Below are 20,487 nucleotides of genomic sequence, written 5' to 3'. Positions count from 1 at the left end.
GAAACTAAACTCTTAACTTATCTTTCCCCCGATCCATGCTTCTTGTTATACCATACATTAACTTTGGAAAAGCTAAACGAGGTAAGCTCACACTTTTGGTTTGATTGTAAGATGTTGTCCGATTGTTGCTTGCTGTAGATTCGCAGAATATACACGGTAGTACTAGTATAGAATAGAAACTGTAGTGCTTAGAAATGTTTAGTCTGATGATGATGTTTCTTATATAATGCTCTTGCTCTTGATAAATGGCATGTGCCGCTAAAAGAAACCCTGAAACTGCAACTGATATAGGGAATGATGTTGTCTTTTATTTCAGATGAAAATGCGTTCGGACTGGTGCTGGAAATTAAAGTACTGTCAAATTGATAGTGTTGATTAAAATGTGCAGGAAAGTGCAGAGATCCCTGACTAACTGAAGTATTTGTAGACAAAACACTCTTGGGTACCAACCAGGAAAAAATATAAATGAATCTGCCGTAGTCCATATATCACCCCGCTTCAGAATTTCTTCCTTTAAAGATCAATCGTTTGATAATGCTAGTGACAGTTTAGAGCCTGTCATGTTTTTGAGTCACGACAGACAGTTTGTGACTAAAGGAACTCCAGTCATCACTCTAGTGTCCTCATTCATTTTACTGACAATTCAACTGCACTTGAGAAATTCTATATCACCAGAAGGCCTTGAACCAGAATCCATACCCAACACATTCATATTCAACTTCACATGGCGTAGCATGGTCAGCACAATGGCTTATGATAGCACACAAGGTGCCTACTTTTCATGCCAGTCAAGTCAATAGTGGAAATCCCTTTCATGACCTTTTTCCCTCTCAACATATGAATTTCCTACTGTAATTTAGTCTCATTGTATTCACTTAAGAATGTGCCGACACACCTGCTGAAAGTCAAACAGAAGGCAAACTCAAAGGAACTGGCATACATTGCAAAGTCTCCTCTGAAGGTGTGTGTTGGCCCTGAGAATATGGGTTTAGTTTGCCTGTCAGGCTTCTGTAGCTGTGACACAGAAACTCCAGTGTATTTTGAACCTGAGTCTGCATCACAGATTCATTTGTGCAGAAGACTGGCATGCATTGAGGCATCGTAGTAATCACAGTTCAGCAGCTTGGTTTCATTTGGCTGGCATTAGAATAGAATAGTTCCTCTAGGAATGCCATCTGAATGTCTTCAAACATGAGACGCTGTCTTCAGATCGTGGAAGTCATTTGAAATGTTCCACCAATCAGGCACCTGCATGTTCGCTGATGTTTTGTTGACTAGCCAATAGCATTTCAAGGGCCTTAAGCGACAGCTTCAGCCTCAAGGTGCCTCTCAGCAAAGTCAGCCACTTCTCAATATTCTACATGTATAAGCTTCTTCAGTGGCTGCTCAGAATTCAGAGTTATATTTGTTATATTTAATATGTTGACTATGTTTTCATCACAGACATTCTAGTAATGATTATTTTTCTGTCCCGTTTGCAAATTTACATTATTTCAGTTTGCACTTTCTTTCTCATGTTTGAGATGTAAATACTGAACACAATCGGTGGAGAAGCGAAACCTATCCTCGTGGAACCCCCGCCATTATGTACTTTACAGAGTTTGCTCCATTTCACGGTGGCATATTCCAGTTCCTCAGGAAGCGTCCGCTCACGTCTGTTTTGAATACATGAATATGTGACAGTCTCTTTCCAGCTGACATGGCTACCCCTCCTAGTTTGACTGGTGTGGAAAGCAGTTTGATTGTACTCCTATTCTGCCCCCACCCTGTGCCCCCTGCCTTGGCCTCTGCATCTCATTATCCACCAGAGATGTGCCAAGCGTATGAAAGGTGCTCGTCAAGCTCTCTTCCTTCCTCATGACAGGATACCTCCCCCCTCCCAAACACACACACACACACACACACACACACACACCACTCACACCACCCCCTTTCCCTTTCCCAGTAACACACACACACACACACACACACACACACACACACACACTCAGCTCGTCAGCTCTCTGTCACTTCTACGACATGAAAGGACAGCTGTCTTGAAAGACACAAGCCAGCTCGGAATAACAAACCGGTGCCTGCGTTTCTTTTTTCGAAACTAGGAGTCTGGGCCAGGCAGGGTGAATAAATAAAAAGGTAGACGGCAGAAACGGGGCCGCTCAAAGTAGACGAAGAGGCGTCACGGCATTGTCAATATGTATTAAAGTGTGTTTAATGTCTCTTTGCCGCCAGTTTGGATGCGTGCGGAAGGGAAAGCAATCTGCATTAAATACGTCTGCCCTTCAAAGTGTCCCTTGCGCTGACAGTTTACAAGGCCACAGCCGACACACTGTTTTCATAAGGCCTGGCTCAGACGAGGAAAAGGTCACATGATAAGGCTCATCTTTTAATCCTGTCATGAGGTGGCCTCCTATCAGTGCTCGCCGGCCAAAGAAGGGACGGTCATTTTGCATATTAAAGACTTAATCCCTCAACCTCCCAGGTCTTCAGGTAGAAGTGGAATTTTTATTATTATTATTATTATTGTTTAGCATTTCTCATACTATTTAACATTCCCACATACTGTACAGTACAAGCCCCATGAAATGCCCTCAGCTCAGTGGTAATTTGCCAGAGATGGCATTTATTTTACCCCTACACTTGATCTGGCACAGTCATGCTTAGACGTGCGTGATGTTAACCATCCCTCATTCTGCTCAAGTGGCCGGCGGAAGACGATTTCCTCCGTTTTCCTCCAGCTTCTCCCCACTAAAAGTCCCTTCCTCTTTGGATGCTGCTATCCAGTTGAAGAGAGTCGTCAGCGGCGCTGAAGAGAGGCTTGTTAGGGAGCGGTGCCGTCATTAACCACTCCGAGACTGATCAAAGCTTTTTGTTCTCAAAATGAATCTTGTGTCGTCGTCACATTCAGGCAGACAGGAAGCCAGGCTTTTCCTTGGCATGACAAAGAAGCACCGTTGTAAAGCAATCACAGGCAATCACACCAATTGTCTCGAGACGGTTTCCGATACAGATGCAACTGACTGCGGATCATAATAATAATGCCTCATTACGATCTATTTATACGCCTCCAGCGGACTTGTGTTGAGAGGCAGAGAGGCAGCTGGCAAAGGCGTTTTGAGTGGAGTTGCCACAAACAGGCTACACAAGTCTGCACAAGTGCCCCCCTGCTTGGCAGTGCTCCGCCACCTCCGACGAGAGCCGGCGCTGAGGTTTATTTTCATAATTGAACCTAATTGTAAAGCCTTGCCGAGATCCGAAACGGGCAACTTCAACGCCAGTACATGAGATGCATAATGCATGAGTTCCGAGCCGTAGCCACTCACTCACTCACCCCTTACACACACACACACACACACACACACACACACACACACACACACACACACTCACACTCACACACACACACACCGAACAGACATATACATATGCTCTCCTCTTGTGTGTATCTTTTTAAATTTCCTCTGAGGAGACCTTTAAGGAGAGAGAGCGACAGCGAGCTGACACAGAGCACTGGTGCTGGGAGGAGGGGGAGGTGGGGGAGGAGGGGAAGGCGGTGAAACCTGGCGCTGCTAATGGCCCCTCTGTCTCACGTCGCTTCCCAAGGTCCCCGGCTCCGGCCCTCTGATGTCTAATGATGATGTGGAAACGTTAGCGTTAACAGCGCTAACAGTGCTAACTCCAGTGCCTTTTCTCTCCTCGACTGTAAAGGCTGCTGCACTGGGATCGTCATTTGTGGAACTAACCTATGACCCCCACCACTTTTCTTCCTCTCTCTCTCTCTCATTGATTTCATGTATGTGTGTGTGTGTGTATTCTTGATCTCCTGGCCGTTAGTGTTAATGGCTCCTGCCACTGTCTCCACAGAGCTTCTTTGAAGGCCAGTCGGCTCCCTGGGACTCGGCGAAGAAGGACGAGAACCGCATGAAGAACCGCTACGGCAACATCATCGCATGTACGTAGAGACAGTTTTTGTCTTGCATATCACCTCACAGACACTCCACAGACACACCCTACATGCACTGACCCCCTGCATGCCTGCTTGTTTGGGAATAGCTCCGGAGGCAGCTTGTTAGAAGTGTTGCATTTGTAGTCACACTTCTGATTAGACTCATTCTTTTTGCGAAAGAAAAAAACACACAAGTGAAATTAGCCTTAAAGCCTGCCATCCGCCACACTCAGATTGACACTGGTGTGTGCCTGTGCATGAATACACTTCACTCAGATGTCAGTGGTAATTATGAAAATGAGGCCTGGAGACTGTTGAATTATTCCTCTCCGAAGCTGCAGCGCAAGGCCCAGGGTGCAATGGCCTCTTTCCAAACGCCACCTCCTATTTCTTAAAAGCAGAAGCAGCAGTGATTCCTCTCCCCACCACCAGCATGTTGTTGTCCCTAGAAGAGAAAAAAAGGCTGTGCCACAGTGTTAGATCTAGACACTTCCTGCCTCTGGAAAATCATCCCTTAGCCAATCCCTGTACAGAATTTGAACGATGACAAACACACACACACACACACACACACACACACACACACACACACACACACACACACACACACACACACACACACACCCCAAAGGCATGCAGGGCATGAGAGAGTATGCTGTGTGTGAGAACATGTCTGTAGGGAGTGAGTCGTAATGATGACAATGTGTAAATCCTTCACATCATGTTAGCGTCGCTGGGCCTCCACCTGAAAGGCACACACAGGATCTCTCTCTGTGAGTGCCACTACTGTAACATATGTCTCTGTGAGCGCCACTACTGTAACATATGTTTTGGGAGGCACATTGACACACACAAAAAAGAAAACCTGGTGCAAATTCATATGAGCTGTCACAGAGCACAGTATGTGGTAAGTGACAAGTATCAATTGCGCAGTTGTTTTGCAGTTGTTTTTAGACAGATGGAAAGTGTAATAAAAATAATTAAACAGGCAATTTCAGAATAATTTGATGTATACACACACTATTTAGTCCGTCGCCCAAGGCTGCAGGAATACATTTGTGGACTGTGCATGCGTCCGCTATGTGTATATGTGTGTGTTTTTCCAGTTTGCATTTCCGTGTGTAATTTTTGGCTTTTTCTGTCTCTTCTCTGTCTCTTCCCCTAGACGATCATTCCCGCGTGAGGCTTCAGCCAGTGGAGGGAGAACAGACCTCCGACTACATTAATGCAAATTACGTTGATGTAAGTACAAACACTTGCCAGGACGTGGACATGAAGGTCAACAACATGGCCTGTATGTATGCTTGTGTGTGTGTGTGTCTGTGTGTCTGTGTCTGTGTATGTGTGGTCTGTATGTGTGTTTGTGTGTGTCGGTGTGTACTGTATGCATGCTTGTTTGTGTGTGTGTGTGTCTGTGTGTGCCTGTGTGCATCCATGGTAGTGTATGTGTGTGTGTGTCTGTGTGGAAGTGCTATGTGACATTGTATATAGAACGATTAATACACCAGCTCAACTCTCTCACCTTTCCCCAGCAGTTGTGCAGGCAACACAGTACAAAAGAAAACACAATTGATCCAGACACTGTCAGCAGATTTGACTTTGATCCCTCCCAAATCAACAGCACATGTAAACAGTTAACCATGTGTCTAGAAGATGGGGGTCCGGATCCTCCAGCCCAAACAAACAGTGTCTCAGTAAACACACTCATCGGAGTGAGACTGAGTCCAGTGAACCCCTCCACCGCGCCGCTGTGAGCACATCACTGTTGCTTTCAGCAAATGCCACTGCGCTATGTGCTGTCTCTCTCTCGCCATGCATCTGCTATCACTGGGTTCAACAAACTATGAGTAAGGTGCTGTACCATGGACCGGAGAGGGACATTTTGGAGATGTTATGGAAAGATTTTTTATCTGATGACGTAGCCTCTGTCAGGTCAGAGCCAGCCAAAGCCAATTGTATAGTTCAAAGGGAGTTCAGCTTGTGTCCAACAAAGTGGCTAACCCTCCGAAATTGCTGCCAGTGGACTTAACGTTGATGATGGGAGGCATCAGGTCATCTCAATAGAGACGATGACCTCAGCCAAAAAGCCCCTGCCATGGCTATTGACAGGGCAAACGTTCTTTCCGTCTCCCATCAACCCCCTGGCGCTATGCCCAGCGCGCGCCAACATGCCCAGCAAATATTCATCAAGCCCCGAAAACTTTTATCCCCCCGACCTAAGATAAAAAAAAACAATGTGAATATTTACCATCACCAGTGCTTAGATGTCTCAGTGTAGTATGTCATCAAAGTGTGTGTGTGTGTGTGTGTGTGTGAGAGAGAGAGTGTGTGTGTGTGTTGGGGAGGGAACAGGTGGAGCAGCTCCTATAGCAGAGGAGGCACAGATGAATTATTCAGCCCTGCCATCACTAAGCATCCGGCATGAGCACGGCGTTCCAGGCACTTTGCATCATAAAAGATGATCAGTCAACGCAGTGTCGCTGTCAGATATGAATGTATGATGAAGACAGCAGGAGTTTGAAGGAGTTTGCAGGCCCCTGCTTGGTGCCTTTTGTTTATTGGAGGGTGATTTTGTACGGAGGTGCTCACAGAAGCAGCGGAAGGGAAATGGGAGTTGATTATTACGATATATTTTTGGACTATTTTACTTTTGAAGTCTTTTATTTTTTAAATCAAATAAGATTCTTTCAATGGGAAACAAATCTGACTATTTTCTGCATCCTCTTCTCCCAGGGGATATTTAATTTTCAGACGTATTGGTAACCTCTCAGAGAAAGTTTAGTCCAAATCGTTTCAACTCCACATGTTTTAAAAAGAGGGTCACCCTGGTCTAGTGTAGGCGCTGCTCCGTGTGTATGTGAGGGAGAGAGAGAAAGGAATGAATAGAGAAGGAGAAAGAGAAGCATGCGCTTTGTGCGTCCTCTTCAGCTCATTCCTCTCATTCCATGTCAGACGCACCCAGCCCTGTGCACACGGGGACAGCTGCTCCTAATCCAGTTACTCCCCTCAACCCCAGAGACCTCCCCGTGAACCAAGGGTTAGGACACAGCAGCAGAGAAATCCTGGGCCCTCAACACCTCACTCCCTCTCTCTCTTTCTCTCTCTTTCTGTCACTCTCTCTCTTCTCTTTCTCTCCGTCACTCTCTACCTCTTTTGATGTCTCTCTGTCTTTCTCTCTCTATATCTATATCTCTCTCTGTCTCTCATTCTCTCTCTCTGTCTCTCATTCTCTCTCTCATTCTCTCTGAATCTCTCTCTTTCTCTCTGTCTCTTTCCCTCTCTGTCTCTGTTTCTCTCTCTCTCTCTCTCTCTGTCTCTCTCTCTCTCTCTCTCTCTCTCTCTCTCTCTCTTTCCCTCTCTGTCCTGTCCTGTCTGTCTGCATTGACGTCGGCTGGAGCTCTCCGATCCCCCGCGCACCCGTCTGAGCGCCGCCTGTCCACCTCGCTTAGCCTCAGCCACCCGCTGGAAAGGGTGCAGGGGCGCGTTGTCTTCTCCCCCATCCCGGCCGCAGGACATGATTTCACACGCGGACGAGTTTAGCCAGAAGACTCGGACTGTGTGGACGGCTCTCGTGCCCAACAGATGGAACATACAGGGACCCTCAGGAGTTTTTATTAAAGCGAAAATAACCAAGCAAAACAACGTTTTTTGTACGCAGTGTTTTGGCACAGGTGGTGTCATTCTTTAGTTGGTACATTTGTAAGAGGAGTTGTGTGATTCTTTCATAAGTGCATTTGTACTGTTTAATCAGGGCAGGTGTATATTGTAGTTGTGGGCCTATTTCACAGCCCTTCCCTCTGCTTTCTATTTGGAACATTTTAAAGGCCGGAACACATCGCTTCCGGAACACATCGCCTCCTGACATCATACCCCAGCCCACTTACAAGTTCCTAAATGACAAAAACAAAAGTATGGTGCTGAATTTGTTTTAGACATTTGTATTGAAGTCACCCAATTAGACAGAAACAGACGGAAATGCTGCTGCTGCTACTGCTGCTGGTGGTACTGCTGCTTTGGTAGAGCAGAGGGAGGGATACCTCTACTTCCTCTCCCGAGTTCCCTCTTTCTCTCCCTCTTTCTCTCTCTCTCTCTCTCTCTCACTCTCTCTCACTTGCTTTCACGGATGCATAAGGCAGCTCATGTGGTGAGCCGGCTGCTTTTGATAGCTTACAGAATGACAGCATAAACAAATTTCATGGCGGAATGGCGGCAGATAAAGAAGTCATTAAAAGCCCAGCCGTTGCCAACGGTGCCCAGTGGATGCGAGGGGAGAGATAGATAGAACGAGGGAGGGAAAGAGAGAGAGAGAGAATGGGAGAGAGAGGGATAGGGAGTGAAAGAGAAAAAGCAGGAGGGGTTCCAAATAAGTTCTTTTATTCGGGCTCAGAACGTTAATTAGAGAGAAGTTAAATGAAATATGGCAGCGATAAGAGCCAGGGATGAGATGAGAAGCACAATGGTGGCAAGGTGCTTGGGAATCTCTCTTCCCAGCATTCCATTTGTGTGTGTGTGTGTGTGTGTTTATATGTGTGTGTTTGTTTCTCTGTGTGTGTGTGTGTGTGTGTTTTATATGTGTGTGTTTGTTTCTGTGTGTGTGTGACGGTGTGCATGCATGGTAGTGTCTATGGTAGTGTGTGCGTGCTTTTGTTTAGATGGATGTCTAATGTGGCAATTGTGTGTGTGTGTGTGTGTGTGTGTGTGTGTGTGTGTGTGTGTGTGTGTGTGTGTGTGTGTGTGTATTTGAGTGTGTGTGCTCGCTCATCCTCAGCTAGAATGCAAGCTTCATGACAAATGAAATATGATGGGATTAGCAGTCAGTAATCCTTCAGAGGTTGGGCTTATTCAGTGGCACAATCTGCACTGATGGAATTATAATACATAAATCTGTTTGTGTTTTCTTCTGGATACACAGGGTGTGTCCATGTGTGTGTGTGTGTGTGTGTGTGTGTGTGTGTGTGTCTGTGTGTGTGTGTGTGTGTGTGTGTGTGTGTGTGTGTGTGTGTGTGTGTGTGTGTGTGTGTGTGTGTGTGTGTGTGTGTGTGTGTGTGTGTGTGTCTGCATGTTTGTGTGGGGGGATGTGGGTACCTAGGCAAGTCAGACATTGTGTAATGTGTTTGCTGTGTCATCAGTCCACAATTAAAGGTATTTTACTAATTTTGATATTTATTCAAATTATTGTTTGTGGTTTTCATGATTCTTAAATATCTTCACTGATGGCCCCCCAATGAGCATCCATTTACAGCAGCTAATGGGATTTGTACCATCCTTATGGTTTCCCAGTTTGTGTTTTGCATGGAACAAAAGACAAGATTTGGCATGCATGTATTTTGTGCTTATTTTTATATAATTTAACACTAACATGAACTCAATTTATGGCCTTTCTCTGAGAGCAGTGATCTCTGTCATTGGTTAGCTGAATCCTCTGTCTATGAAATTAGTTTTATATCCCCATAAATGTAATCATATTTACATCCAAGCTTTCTGGATTCATTGTCAAGCATACTCCTTTATTTATTTATATATATATGTATTTTTTTTATTGCAGGGTTATCATAGACCAAACCACTACATCGCTACCCAAGGTAAGATTCCCTTTTTTATTTCTGTTGGCAGTGTTATTTGTTATGATTTTACATATTTTATGGTAGTTATGACAGTTGCACTTTTTCTTTGCTTTTTAATGAATGTACTGTAAGCATCTAGCCTTGTGTTTTGTACACTAGGCTCGTCAGTTCATTAAAGCAGCATTGCACAACACACACACACACACACACACACTCTTCATAAGCCATATTGTGCTGAAGTGGCGTCTTCAAATAATTAATCAGCCTTATGTCTAGGTAGTGGTAGTGAGGGGTTTGGAGTGAGAATAGAGGTGGGGGAGGGGGTTGTGTTTGTGTGTAACTGATAAATTAATGGATTTGCTGGTGCGCATCGCCGCATTTTGTTTCTCTGTTAATCTGGACACCAGACATCCGTGTTCGGAGAGGCGCGCGTTCCCCTCTCGCTCTCCCTCCCTCTGGCGGGCTCCTCTGGAGGTTGGCCCTGATTGATAGTTAATTGTTATGAAACTCTTGGAGGGCCTGTCTCTGCGCGCACAAGTAATTCTGTGGCACGCTGGAGGAAGAGCGTCGGCACAATCAGGCCCATTATTGACTCGCAGGCTGCCGCTGAGGCTCTGGGAGTTGCATAATTACCTGTGTATCGGAGCGACGCCCGGCCCCTCCGCAGAGACACTGCTCTATCAAAACCTCTCTCTCTCCATCCCTCCCTCCTCTTCATCCATCTCTCTCTTTCTCTTTTCTGGTTCATCCCCTCTTTTGTTGCTGTTCTCTCTGCTTTCTCTCTTTCTCCAGCTGTCTTGTGTCCTCTTTCTGTTTCATTCAGAAGTGTCTCTCTCTCGCTGATAAACACACACACACACACACACACACACACACACTCATACATACACACACTCACACACACCACACATACACACACACACACACACACACACACACACACACACACACACACACACACACACACACACACACATACTGTACTTATACCACACACACACACACACACACACACACACACACACACACACACACACACACACACACACATACTCATACCACACACTCACACCACACACACACACACACACACACACACACACATACTCATACCACACACTCATACCACACACACACACACACACACACACACACACACACACACCTCTTCTCTGCGTGTCACCACCTTAACTCCAGCAGTTGAATAGTTCACCTGCACAGTGCAGTCTTGTTCTATCACACAAACCCAACGAGGCGAAGGCTGTTAAGAAGACAGGAAGGAACATGGATCAGAATCACACACGCCGTTTTGTTATGCCACTGTTTGCAATTAGCTGGAACCTTTCAAAGAGGGTCTTTCTGGTGCAGACAGGAAGAAGAAATAGAAAAGGAAAGAAGAAAAAAGACTAAAAAAAAAATTAGCTAACAAGCTCAGAAGTTGTTGAGATCAAAGGCATCTGGCTTCAGGCTTATTGGGTGCCTGTCAGTTTGCAGTCTCTGTGTCCGAGAATGAGATTCCTTCAAATTAGCTTCAGAATGCCCTGCATAGAGTCCAAATGTATCATGCACTTCTCACCATTTTGCTTAATGCAACAGCTACTAATGATGGCATGTGATTAAAAACTTTTGCCAACAGGAGCAGGGAACCTGAAGTTCTCTTTCTGTACTTTTTCAAAATGCCAAAAGTAGGAAGATAATGCCTCTGCACATATTATTCTTTTTCTATTTAGTCTCAAACCCTGGTACCTTGTGGGGCCGATGTCAGAAGCACAGATAGCTAAACAAACAAACAGACGACATAGCAGTGACAGTTTCAGATGAGGGGAGGAAGTGAGAATAGCTAACTATTAACACAACACACTGAGCGCGCTCCCTCGTGCGCTTATGTCAGTCCGTCTTGCAATTAGAAGAGTGATTTGGAACCCTTGCGGAGAAGCTCTTGACAAAACTACAGACAGCTGCATACATAAGCAAGAAGCAAAAGCATCAACTAGAAGCAAAAGCATCAAGTCATGAAATATGCATGTGCATGTAAAAGAAAGAAATTGGTAGGCATATAGATAGATTTGCGTGTGTGCGTGTGTGTGCGTGTGTGTGTGTGTGTGTGTGTTACATAGAGGAAGACTTTGGTTATCGCAGGCAGTGCCCCCTGAGATTGTTCCTAACTGCCACAATTCTGCAAAAAGGGATGGAGGGTGGGAGATGCCCCCCCCCCCCACAGAAGTCCCAGCGGTCTCCTTTAGCAGTAGTCAGTGAAACGATGAAAGGGATTTCTCCCTCAGTAGCTGAGTGTTTGTCTGATGAGCTGTCCACTCCGCTTTTGTTGCTGCTTTTTTCCCCTTTCCCCAAGTCTACCTCTTCCTTTCTCCCCTCCTCTCCTTCCATTGCACCAGTGAACCTCTGCGGAAATAATTGGCGTAGCCAATGGTGTCTTGGCTCTCTTATGGTGTGGGGACCATGGCTGGCATTTGCTGTGCATGTGCGAACCACACGTCATTTATACTGAGATAGCGCCTTCTCTTCCCTTTTCTCTTATTCCTTTCTTTTTGCCTTATCTTATTTCACGAGTCGAGTGTGGTTGCCCCCGGTTGTTAATGTGTGTGAATTGTGGGATACAAGGGATCACTTCGACTGCAAACAGGCAGTTTATCCCGTCGCCCTCTTCCGCCTTTAATTAAATGTCTTCGCCACAGCGGTTAAAAACAGTTCTGAGTCCGATTTTATCATGCCTTTAATGAGACTCTGGCACATGACGTTTTCATTTTAAAGAGAAACGAATCGAACGCGGAGAGTGGCTCGGAAGTGGCAGTCACCAGAGCCGCAGACAAACACGGCGTTTATCATCTGCCGTTAAAGCCAGTCTGCACATCATGGGCCTGTCTGTGGCGGTAATGGGGGGAAAGACTCCATCGCCATTGTTGGAAGCGAGGGAAGAAGCATGAACGAAGTCTCACACACACACACACACACACACACACACACACACACATACACACAACCAACCCCCAAGCTCTCTGCCACTTTTAAAAAGTGCACAAGTGTTTGCTAATGTGTCTGTTTGTGTGAGCATGCATATGTTAAGTCCTTGTCGTCTGCAGAGGTTTTGTTTTTCCTTTCCTTTTTTCTCCTCTCCTCCTTTGCCGAGTGGCTTGAAGGTGGCGAGTGCATCATCTCTCAAGGAGGCACACGTACACATTTGCATGAGCTAATTAGCTCGTCAAATGTCATCGCCGAATTTGCCAGTTGATTTAAAAACAATGCAAATTTGAATTAATTAAATTAGTAATTTTAATTCCTAGGCCTGCTTCTCCATTAGCTAGTGCCATCACACGTTGGCTTAATTAAGGTGTATGGATGAGGAGAGGAAATGCCATAAACATCAACAACACTGAATGACAGCAACATTTATGACAAGAGAAGCAAACCCAACTGAAGTTTATAACAGATGGTCAACTAGCGATGGACTTTCACATACAGAATGAATCATGTTTTTTCTACTGATCTTAAGAGATGGGGATGTACTGTATATACTGTTACTCAGGATATTGGCCACATATTAGGCTTACTGTAGGCTTACTACAGTAATTCTGTATTTTACAAAGTAGAACTGGTGTTGCCTTTGTGTGGTGTGAAACTTATGTTGTCAGTGGACAAAGGTACAGTACCATTCTCATCTTTGCATAATCTGTTTGTCTGTCTGTTAGGACCCATGCAAGAGACCGTTTATGACTTCTGGAGGATGGTGTGGCAGGAGAACACTGCCACCATTGTCATGGTAACCAACCTGGTGGAGGTGGGCCGGGTGAGTAGTATGGACTGGTGCTGTCAACCTGAAAGCACAATTTTGTGAATGAAGTGTGATGGTTATGAGTACAGACATCTGGTGATAGAACCGAATGCACTACAGAGCGCAAGTCTGTGCCAAGTACGTAGTGTAGTACGTAGTGTATTCTCTGTGTGGATCATTTGTGTTAAACATGCATACTATTCTGTTTCATCAATCTTTACACATTCTTGTTGTTGTATGAATCTAATTAACAAGCATTGATTTTGACTGGTTGTAACGGACACCTGTCAGCCTTTATAAGAAAACCTCAGAACTGTGTGCTGCTACCAGCAGGGGCCTCTGTGCTGCGAGCGTGGAGCTCTATTGTTGTGCTAGCTGCCCTGAAGCGTTTTATATTCCCCTCTCACACCCCACTCCCCTCAATTAAACACATGCTCCGCTCTGCTAGACCTATTGATCTTGGCCAGCCAATAGCAGAGGAGCGGAAGGTCTTGGCAGAGCCTGGTGTAAGAAGCACAAGCGGAACATGTTTGAGGCTGAAAAAAAGGGGTGGGGGCATGGACACCGTCAGCCTCATCTCTGCAAAGAGGCTATAGAAATAACGTTAAATCCAACACATCTGAGCTTTATTTAGAGGTTAAAACAAGGCATACGTTTCCAAGATAGCACACAAAGGGACAAATGCATTGAAGGAAATCATACATATTATTTATGTGTAGATGTAGAGATACAGATTGGATCTTTCTCAATGATTAAAAATGCATCACAGAGCAGCACAAGCCTGCTGTGGGCATTAAAAACCTCAGCCAACGATGGGGAGGACATGACTGGGCAGTGAAGCCCATACGGGCTGCTGATGTGGTCTGAATAGCTGATCACCTGGCTCTTTTGTGCAACGGCAGCAGACGTAAACATCCCACAATGCACTAGGGGGGACCTCGCGCTATAGCCCTGGCGCTGACGGCGGCAGTCCCTCGCTCCTCGGGCCAATAAACGCGCTCCCTCCCCAGTCCATCAGCAAGGCCATCTGCTCGGCTTCCTCACTGATGAACTCTGGGAGATGCTGTTGCCCCAGCATGCACCTCATCCGCATCTCGGCCCTCCGACCCCCCTCTGCCACAGCCAGTCCTCCCCCATGCAGTAAAACCACAGGCAGGAGCCAGACAGAGAGAGAGAGAAAGGAGAGAGAGAAGAGAGCGAGAAACAGAGAAGAGGGGAGTCTGTGTGTCTTTTGGGCATTTGGCCAACAAGCCCGTCAGCTCCCCAGCAGAGATCACAGCAGTCAGAAACTGCCAGGGCTTGTTTTTTTTAATACTTTTCAAAATACTTTTCTCAATGAGCTTAATCTATAGGATGCTCATTAGGGATTAGGACTGCGAAGTGTCAGAGGACTGTCGGGTGGGTGTGTGCAGCACTGGGGAAAAACACACACTGTGTCTGTGAATAGTTTCTCTGAAGTGTCAGAGGATGCAGAAAACTCATTTCGCTGGCATTTTTAAACGCTAGCGTCATTGAAGACGCTGCTGTGCCCCTGAACCACACAGGGTGCATCATGGTGTGATATATTCATTTGGACGCCGCAGAAGCTTCCTGCTTTACCCCCTTATCTCACTTCCTTTTGGGTGGCTGACTGGAAGGACCCTCTGCCCAGGAATCTGTGGGGAAATTAGCATTCTGCTGCTGAGGTTCAGCATGTTCCTTCTCTATGCCTTACTTAATAACTCATCTCAGAGCTGGGAAGGGCTTTTTCTTTCTTTTTTTGAGGGGAGGAAGGAAGGGGCGGGGGCCCTGGTTTTGCCCACACGGGAGACTTTGCAGACTGGCGTCCGCAAAGCCAATTCGCAGCCGGCCGATAAGGGCAAAGAGTAATCAGCGCCTCGCTAATGTGACTCTCAGTATGCAAAGCAAATGTCCTCCGTAGCCCTGTTTTAGATATTCTCTCAAAAGTATAAGTAGCTCGCTGCTCCCCCAACCCCCAGCCCTTTAAAAAATATCGAAAAAAGGGTAAAAAAAAAAACAGATTTTCCTTCAGAGTAGGCAGCGACTAAAGTGCCACCATTGTACAGAGGGAAGCATCTCATGGAGAAGGGGACAAATTCCCCTGCCACCAGCTGGCAAGCTTTCTGTAACTGACTAATGGGATTTTCTAAACCCCATCTATCCATCGGACGTGGACAAAGAAGGGATAGGGTCCAGAAAGCCGGAGAATTATTACGTTTTATTACGTTATTAATCTGCAAGTGGCACGGCATTGAATGTTAAGATTACTGGGAGAAAGAGTGTAATCTAAACTGTCACGGCTTGAATCAGGATCAAATTATCAAAGTTAGCGGTCTTAAGTTCGGCTGTGGGAAAGGAGCGTAATCATTGGTCAGGGAGCGGAGTTTAGATCCATCGCAGATAGATAGAATGTGAATAAACCCATATGCCAGGACTTTGCTGTAATTTCTTTTCAAATGATCCTAGTATGACTTTATTATTGAAATGAGCCATTTTAGCACAGCTAATCACACCACAGGAACATTGTCAATGTACCACTTTTGCCCCAACTTATACACCACTCTTGCACTGAATGCCAGTTGTATCTCTGCATTTGATTTGAATTGTACTCTCTGAAGTCATGTTTTGATCAATTCTCTTCCTGCTGTTTGTTGTTTTTATCATTATATCCCCACTTAGATTTTCTGCAAATGCTGCCGTTAATGAATGTGTAATGCTGTCAACAACAACAAAAAATCAGAAATGATTTGAATGTGCCTCTCTGACTGAATATGCCACAAGGGAGAGTCTATATCTTTCTTATCAAAGACACCTTTTGGACACAGACCAAATAACTCACTGTCTGATTCCTCTTCTCATGTTCACAGACCCATTTAGAAGTGCTGGGATAATTCTATTATGACAGCTACAGACTTGCAGATCGCATCATTGCTTTTTCCGGCCCCTTCCACAGGGAGGTCATCAGTCGCTTCCGACACTGGCCAGTGAGGCTGCCCAAAGGAAGAAAGGGCTAGTCAGCCATTAGAATGCAATTACGCCACCAATCAGATTGATTCTAATGATCTCTCCAATAGACTGGGCAGTGGCAGAGGGGCAGAGAGGACTGAGGAATAAGACAGAGATGGATGGAGTGGAGAGAGAGAGAGAGAGAGAGAGAGAGAGAAGATAAGACTGGCTTAAGCAGCGGAACTCCCTTCACACAGGACAGGAGAAAAAAGAAAGGAGAGCGGGGGAGAGGGAAAGGCAGAGAGAGAGTGAGAGAGAGAACAGGTGAGAGGGCAGGAAAAAATCAGTCAATCGCCGTCAATTCAAGAGCATTCGGAGTTGAGTGTTTTATCGACAGACTTGACAAAATTGGGCACAGGAGACAGTACCCTGCTTTTGATAATAATGAAACATGCTCTTAGGCCACACAAACATTACTGTGGGAAAAGAGCCCGAGCTTTTTCTCGGCAGATAAGGAGCCATCTTATCCTCCGATCTCCCCGGCGCAAAACTACCCCCGCATGTTGCTGACCTCCTAATGGGGATGGAGGGCAAAAAGCCACTGGGGGTAATTAGAGTGAGGGGATTAGCCCTTCAGGTTGATATTTAGAGCGCCCTTCACAACATCATCCTCATACGGGCAACGAGACTCTCTCTCTCTCTCTCTCTCTCTCTCTCTCTCTCTCTCTCTCTCTCTCTCTCTCTAGTTTGGTTCTAGTTTGGTTCTGGTGGTGACAGAGCCGGGAATTAGACGCTGTCAAAGATGTGATCTAAGCCATAGGGCCGAATGGAGTGCATCGTATGAATAAGCAAGCACAACATCCCTAAATGCTTAGGAATTATCCTTCAGTTGAGTGTCTGTCTGTGACAGGATTGGAGATTAGTGTGTGAGAGGAGCGAATATGAGATGGCTAATACGATCCCTTTGTGTGTGTGTGTGTGTGTGTGTGTGTGTGTGTGTGTGTGTGTGTGTGTGTGTGTGTGTGTGTGTGTGTGTGTGTGTTTGTGTGTGTGTGTGTGTGTGTGCCTGTGTGCGTGTGTGTGTGTGTCTCTGTGTGTGTGTGTGTATGTGTGTGTGTCCAGGTGAAGTGCTGTAAGTACTGGCCAGATGACACTGAGATCTACAGGGACATGAAGGTGACACTGATTGAGACCCAGCTGCTGTCCGAGTATGTGATCCGCACCTTTGCAGTGGAAAAGGTATGTTGTGCTAGTCCTCCCTCCACCATCTGTCTCCCTCTCTCTCTCTTTTACACACACACATACAAACCCAAGAGAACACTCTCACACACACTCACACACACATATTATGCACACACTCTCTCACATAGAAAGATTTCCAGATCTCCCCACCCAAGAGCACCCTTTGTCTCTCTTTCTCTCTTTAACACACACACACACACACACACACACACACACACACACACACACACACACACACACACACACATACACACACACACACACACACACACACACACACATACACACTCACACACACACACACACACACACACACACACACACACACACACACACACACACCCACATCCTGTGGGCTTGCAGCCACTGCTGGCTCGACCCGGTCAGCTCCAGCTGGAAGGTTCTGATGGACCAGCCTACGAGACAAATCTCCACTGTCTCAAGTCAGTCTCCATAGCGTCTTCATCCTACTTTATATTTCAGCTGTGTTTCTTTTATTCTTTTCTCTTTTTTATTCACTGTTCGTTGCTCACTTCTGGCTCCTCGGGCAGAGTAGAGAGAAGTTTGCTATAAAGATGATATGAGATGAGGGCTTTCTACCATTTATTTCTCTCTCTGTCTTTCTCTGCCATACTCCATCTGTGTGTGTGTGTGTGTGTGTGTGTGTGTGTGTGTGTGTGTGTGTGTGAGAGAGATACTCTGGGTGCATGCATGTGAGCACAGCCAACTCCCTAAGAGCCCTGTCCGCAACTCTCAGTGACTCACACACACATATCCCTCCTCCTCCTCTTCTGCCTCTTTACTCCTTTCTTCCTCCAGCTGTATCTCTCTCTCTCTCTCTCTCTCTCTCTCTCTCTCTCTCTCTCTCTCTCTCTCTCTCTCTCTCTCTCTCTCCTCCCCAGAGATGGTCTTTGTCATCCGTGCCTCTGCCCTAAGAGAGGGAATGAGAGAAAGCAATGAAAAGAGGCAAAACAAAAGGACTAAAGAAAAACATGCAAGCGCTCCAATGGCCAGACACATGGTCCACTGCCCATCACCAGAGATTACAGATGGTGTTTACAGTAGACAGGCTCGCAGGGTTAGAAGGTGGATTAAGGCGGAGGTGCTCGGAGTTATCACTGTTTGGGCTTTGTCTAGAAATTCTCACTGACAAGAAGTGTGTGTGTGTTTCTCTGTGTGTGTGTGTGTGTGTGTGTGTGTGTGTGTGTTTCTCCCCCTGTGTGTGTGTGCGGCTTTGTTTGTTTACTTTAGCGGGGTGCCCATGAGATCCGTGAGATTCGTCAGTTCCACTTCACCGGCTGGCCAGATCACGGCGTGCCCTACCACGCCACCGGCCTGCTGGGCTTCGTGCGCAGGGTCAAGTCCAAGAGTCCCGCCAATGCCGGACCCATGGTGGTCCACTGCAGGTACTGCTCTCAACACTACAGTGAAGAATTAGCATAATAAATCTAAACTAACCCTGCATGGCATTAAATATGCAATATTCACATAGCCAAATCTGCATTCTTAGTGTTGTTTTAACATTTGTTCTCTTGTCTGTGTGAACATGCTTGTGTGTGTGTGTGTGTATGTGTGTATGTATGTGCGTGCATGCTTATGTGTGTGTGTGTGTGTGTGTGTGTGCATGCTTGTGTGTGTGTGTGTGTGTGTGTGTGTATGTGTGTGTATGTATGTGCGTGGATGCTTGTGTGTGTGTGCGTGTGTCTGTTTGTGTGTGTGTGTGTATATGTGTGCATGCTTGTGTGTGTGTGTGTGTGTGTGTGTGTGTGTGTGTGTGTGTGTGTGTTTTCACACACATACCTCAGCCTCTCAGCATCCTGACCTAATTCTCACTCCCCCTCTCTCCTTCCGTGTGTGACCCTCAGTGCGGGGCTGGCCGGACCGGCTGCTTCATCGTCATCGACATCATGCTGGACATGGCCGAGCGCGAGGGTGTGGTGGACATCTACAACTGTGTGAGAGAGCTGCGCTCCCGCCGAGTCAACATGGTCCAGACAGAGGTACGGAAACTGCCCTCGACCGACCGACCCAACCCAACTCACGCTCACTCCTTCGGCTGCATTCAACCGGGCTCTGATGTTCAATGGTTTCCCGCTAACCCAAGACCAGTTTGTGTCTAATGATAAACAGACGTGATTAATCTAAGCATGATCCAGCGCTGCCATAAACAGGCTGGTGCTTGAGCAAAACATGACTCAGCAAAAAGACAAACATCTGCTGTCGTGAGCCTAAACACTCTCCACCCTCTTAAACAGTGACAACCACACGCACATACACACACACCCACACACATACACACACACACACACACACACAAAGCTAATCCAAACATAACAGCGTAAGGCCATGGCAGAGCCTAAACCTGACCACGCACAGCAATAAACAAACCTGAAAAGAAAAGTGTCTTCCGTACTTCCAGGAAAATGAAACCCTTAGTGAAGCACTGATGTGCCCCATGCCACAGTGTTCAGACAGGGTGTGGAAGGATGTGAAGGTCGGACTGTGTGTGTGTGTGTGTCTGTGTTTGTGTGTGTATGTGCGAGAATTCCTGCTTTTCATTCATGGGGAGAGATCGTGTTCTCCTTGTGCGTCAACTCTTTTGGTGGGAGGCAGATGTTTGTCTTATTGCCAAGGACATACTGCTGGCTGATCAGAGGAAGGACCAAGCCCATAATCCCCAAACCACAAACTCCAGGCACACAATAGTCTTAATTATCCCCATAGCAACGCTGGCAGTGTTGCGGACCGAAACAAACCAACGAGTGTACTTATTAACGTCCTCACAACTGCTTAGGACATCATCATTTGGCGATGTCAACAGTCGTGTAAATAGAGATTCTTTTTTAACATAATACATGAACTTTCATTCATGTGGCCACACAAACAGATAGTTTGGATACTTCTTGGGAAAGAAAATCCCCCTCAACCAGCTGAACTTTGTCAAAACTGACATTTTGTTTCTGTGACATTTCATTTGATCTAAACGCAAACAGAATAACAAAACT

At 46.1% G+C, this 20,487-nt stretch overlaps 1 protein-coding gene across 1 annotated transcript in view; it reads left to right on the top strand.

The window, feature by feature from the left end:
• The window catches only part of ptprma (protein tyrosine phosphatase receptor type Ma), a 190,397-nt gene that overhangs the window by 159,539 nt on the left and 10,371 nt on the right, over nucleotides 1-20,487 (top strand). Inside the window, exons 20-27 of the mRNA XM_048265863.1 lie at nucleotides 3,862-3,949; nucleotides 5,109-5,185; nucleotides 9,489-9,525; nucleotides 13,212-13,309; nucleotides 17,363-17,479; nucleotides 18,734-18,888; nucleotide 18,993; nucleotides 19,348-19,482. Of these exons, the coding sequence (XP_048121820.1) occupies nucleotides 3,862-3,949; nucleotides 5,109-5,185; nucleotides 9,489-9,525; nucleotides 13,212-13,309; nucleotides 17,363-17,479; nucleotides 18,734-18,888; nucleotide 18,993; nucleotides 19,348-19,482 (708 nt within the window). The remainder of the gene's footprint in view (nucleotides 1-3,861; nucleotides 3,950-5,108; nucleotides 5,186-9,488; nucleotides 9,526-13,211; nucleotides 13,310-17,362; nucleotides 17,480-18,733; nucleotides 18,889-18,992; nucleotides 18,994-19,347; nucleotides 19,483-20,487) is intronic.

This window comes from Alosa alosa, chromosome 16, assembly GCF_017589495.1.
Source record: "Alosa alosa isolate M-15738 ecotype Scorff River chromosome 16, AALO_Geno_1.1, whole genome shotgun sequence".
Lineage (NCBI taxonomy): Eukaryota > Metazoa > Chordata > Actinopteri > Clupeiformes > Clupeidae > Alosa > Alosa alosa.
The sequence above is the reverse complement of the archived record's forward strand: the minus strand, read 5'-3'. Positions and strand labels throughout refer to the sequence as shown.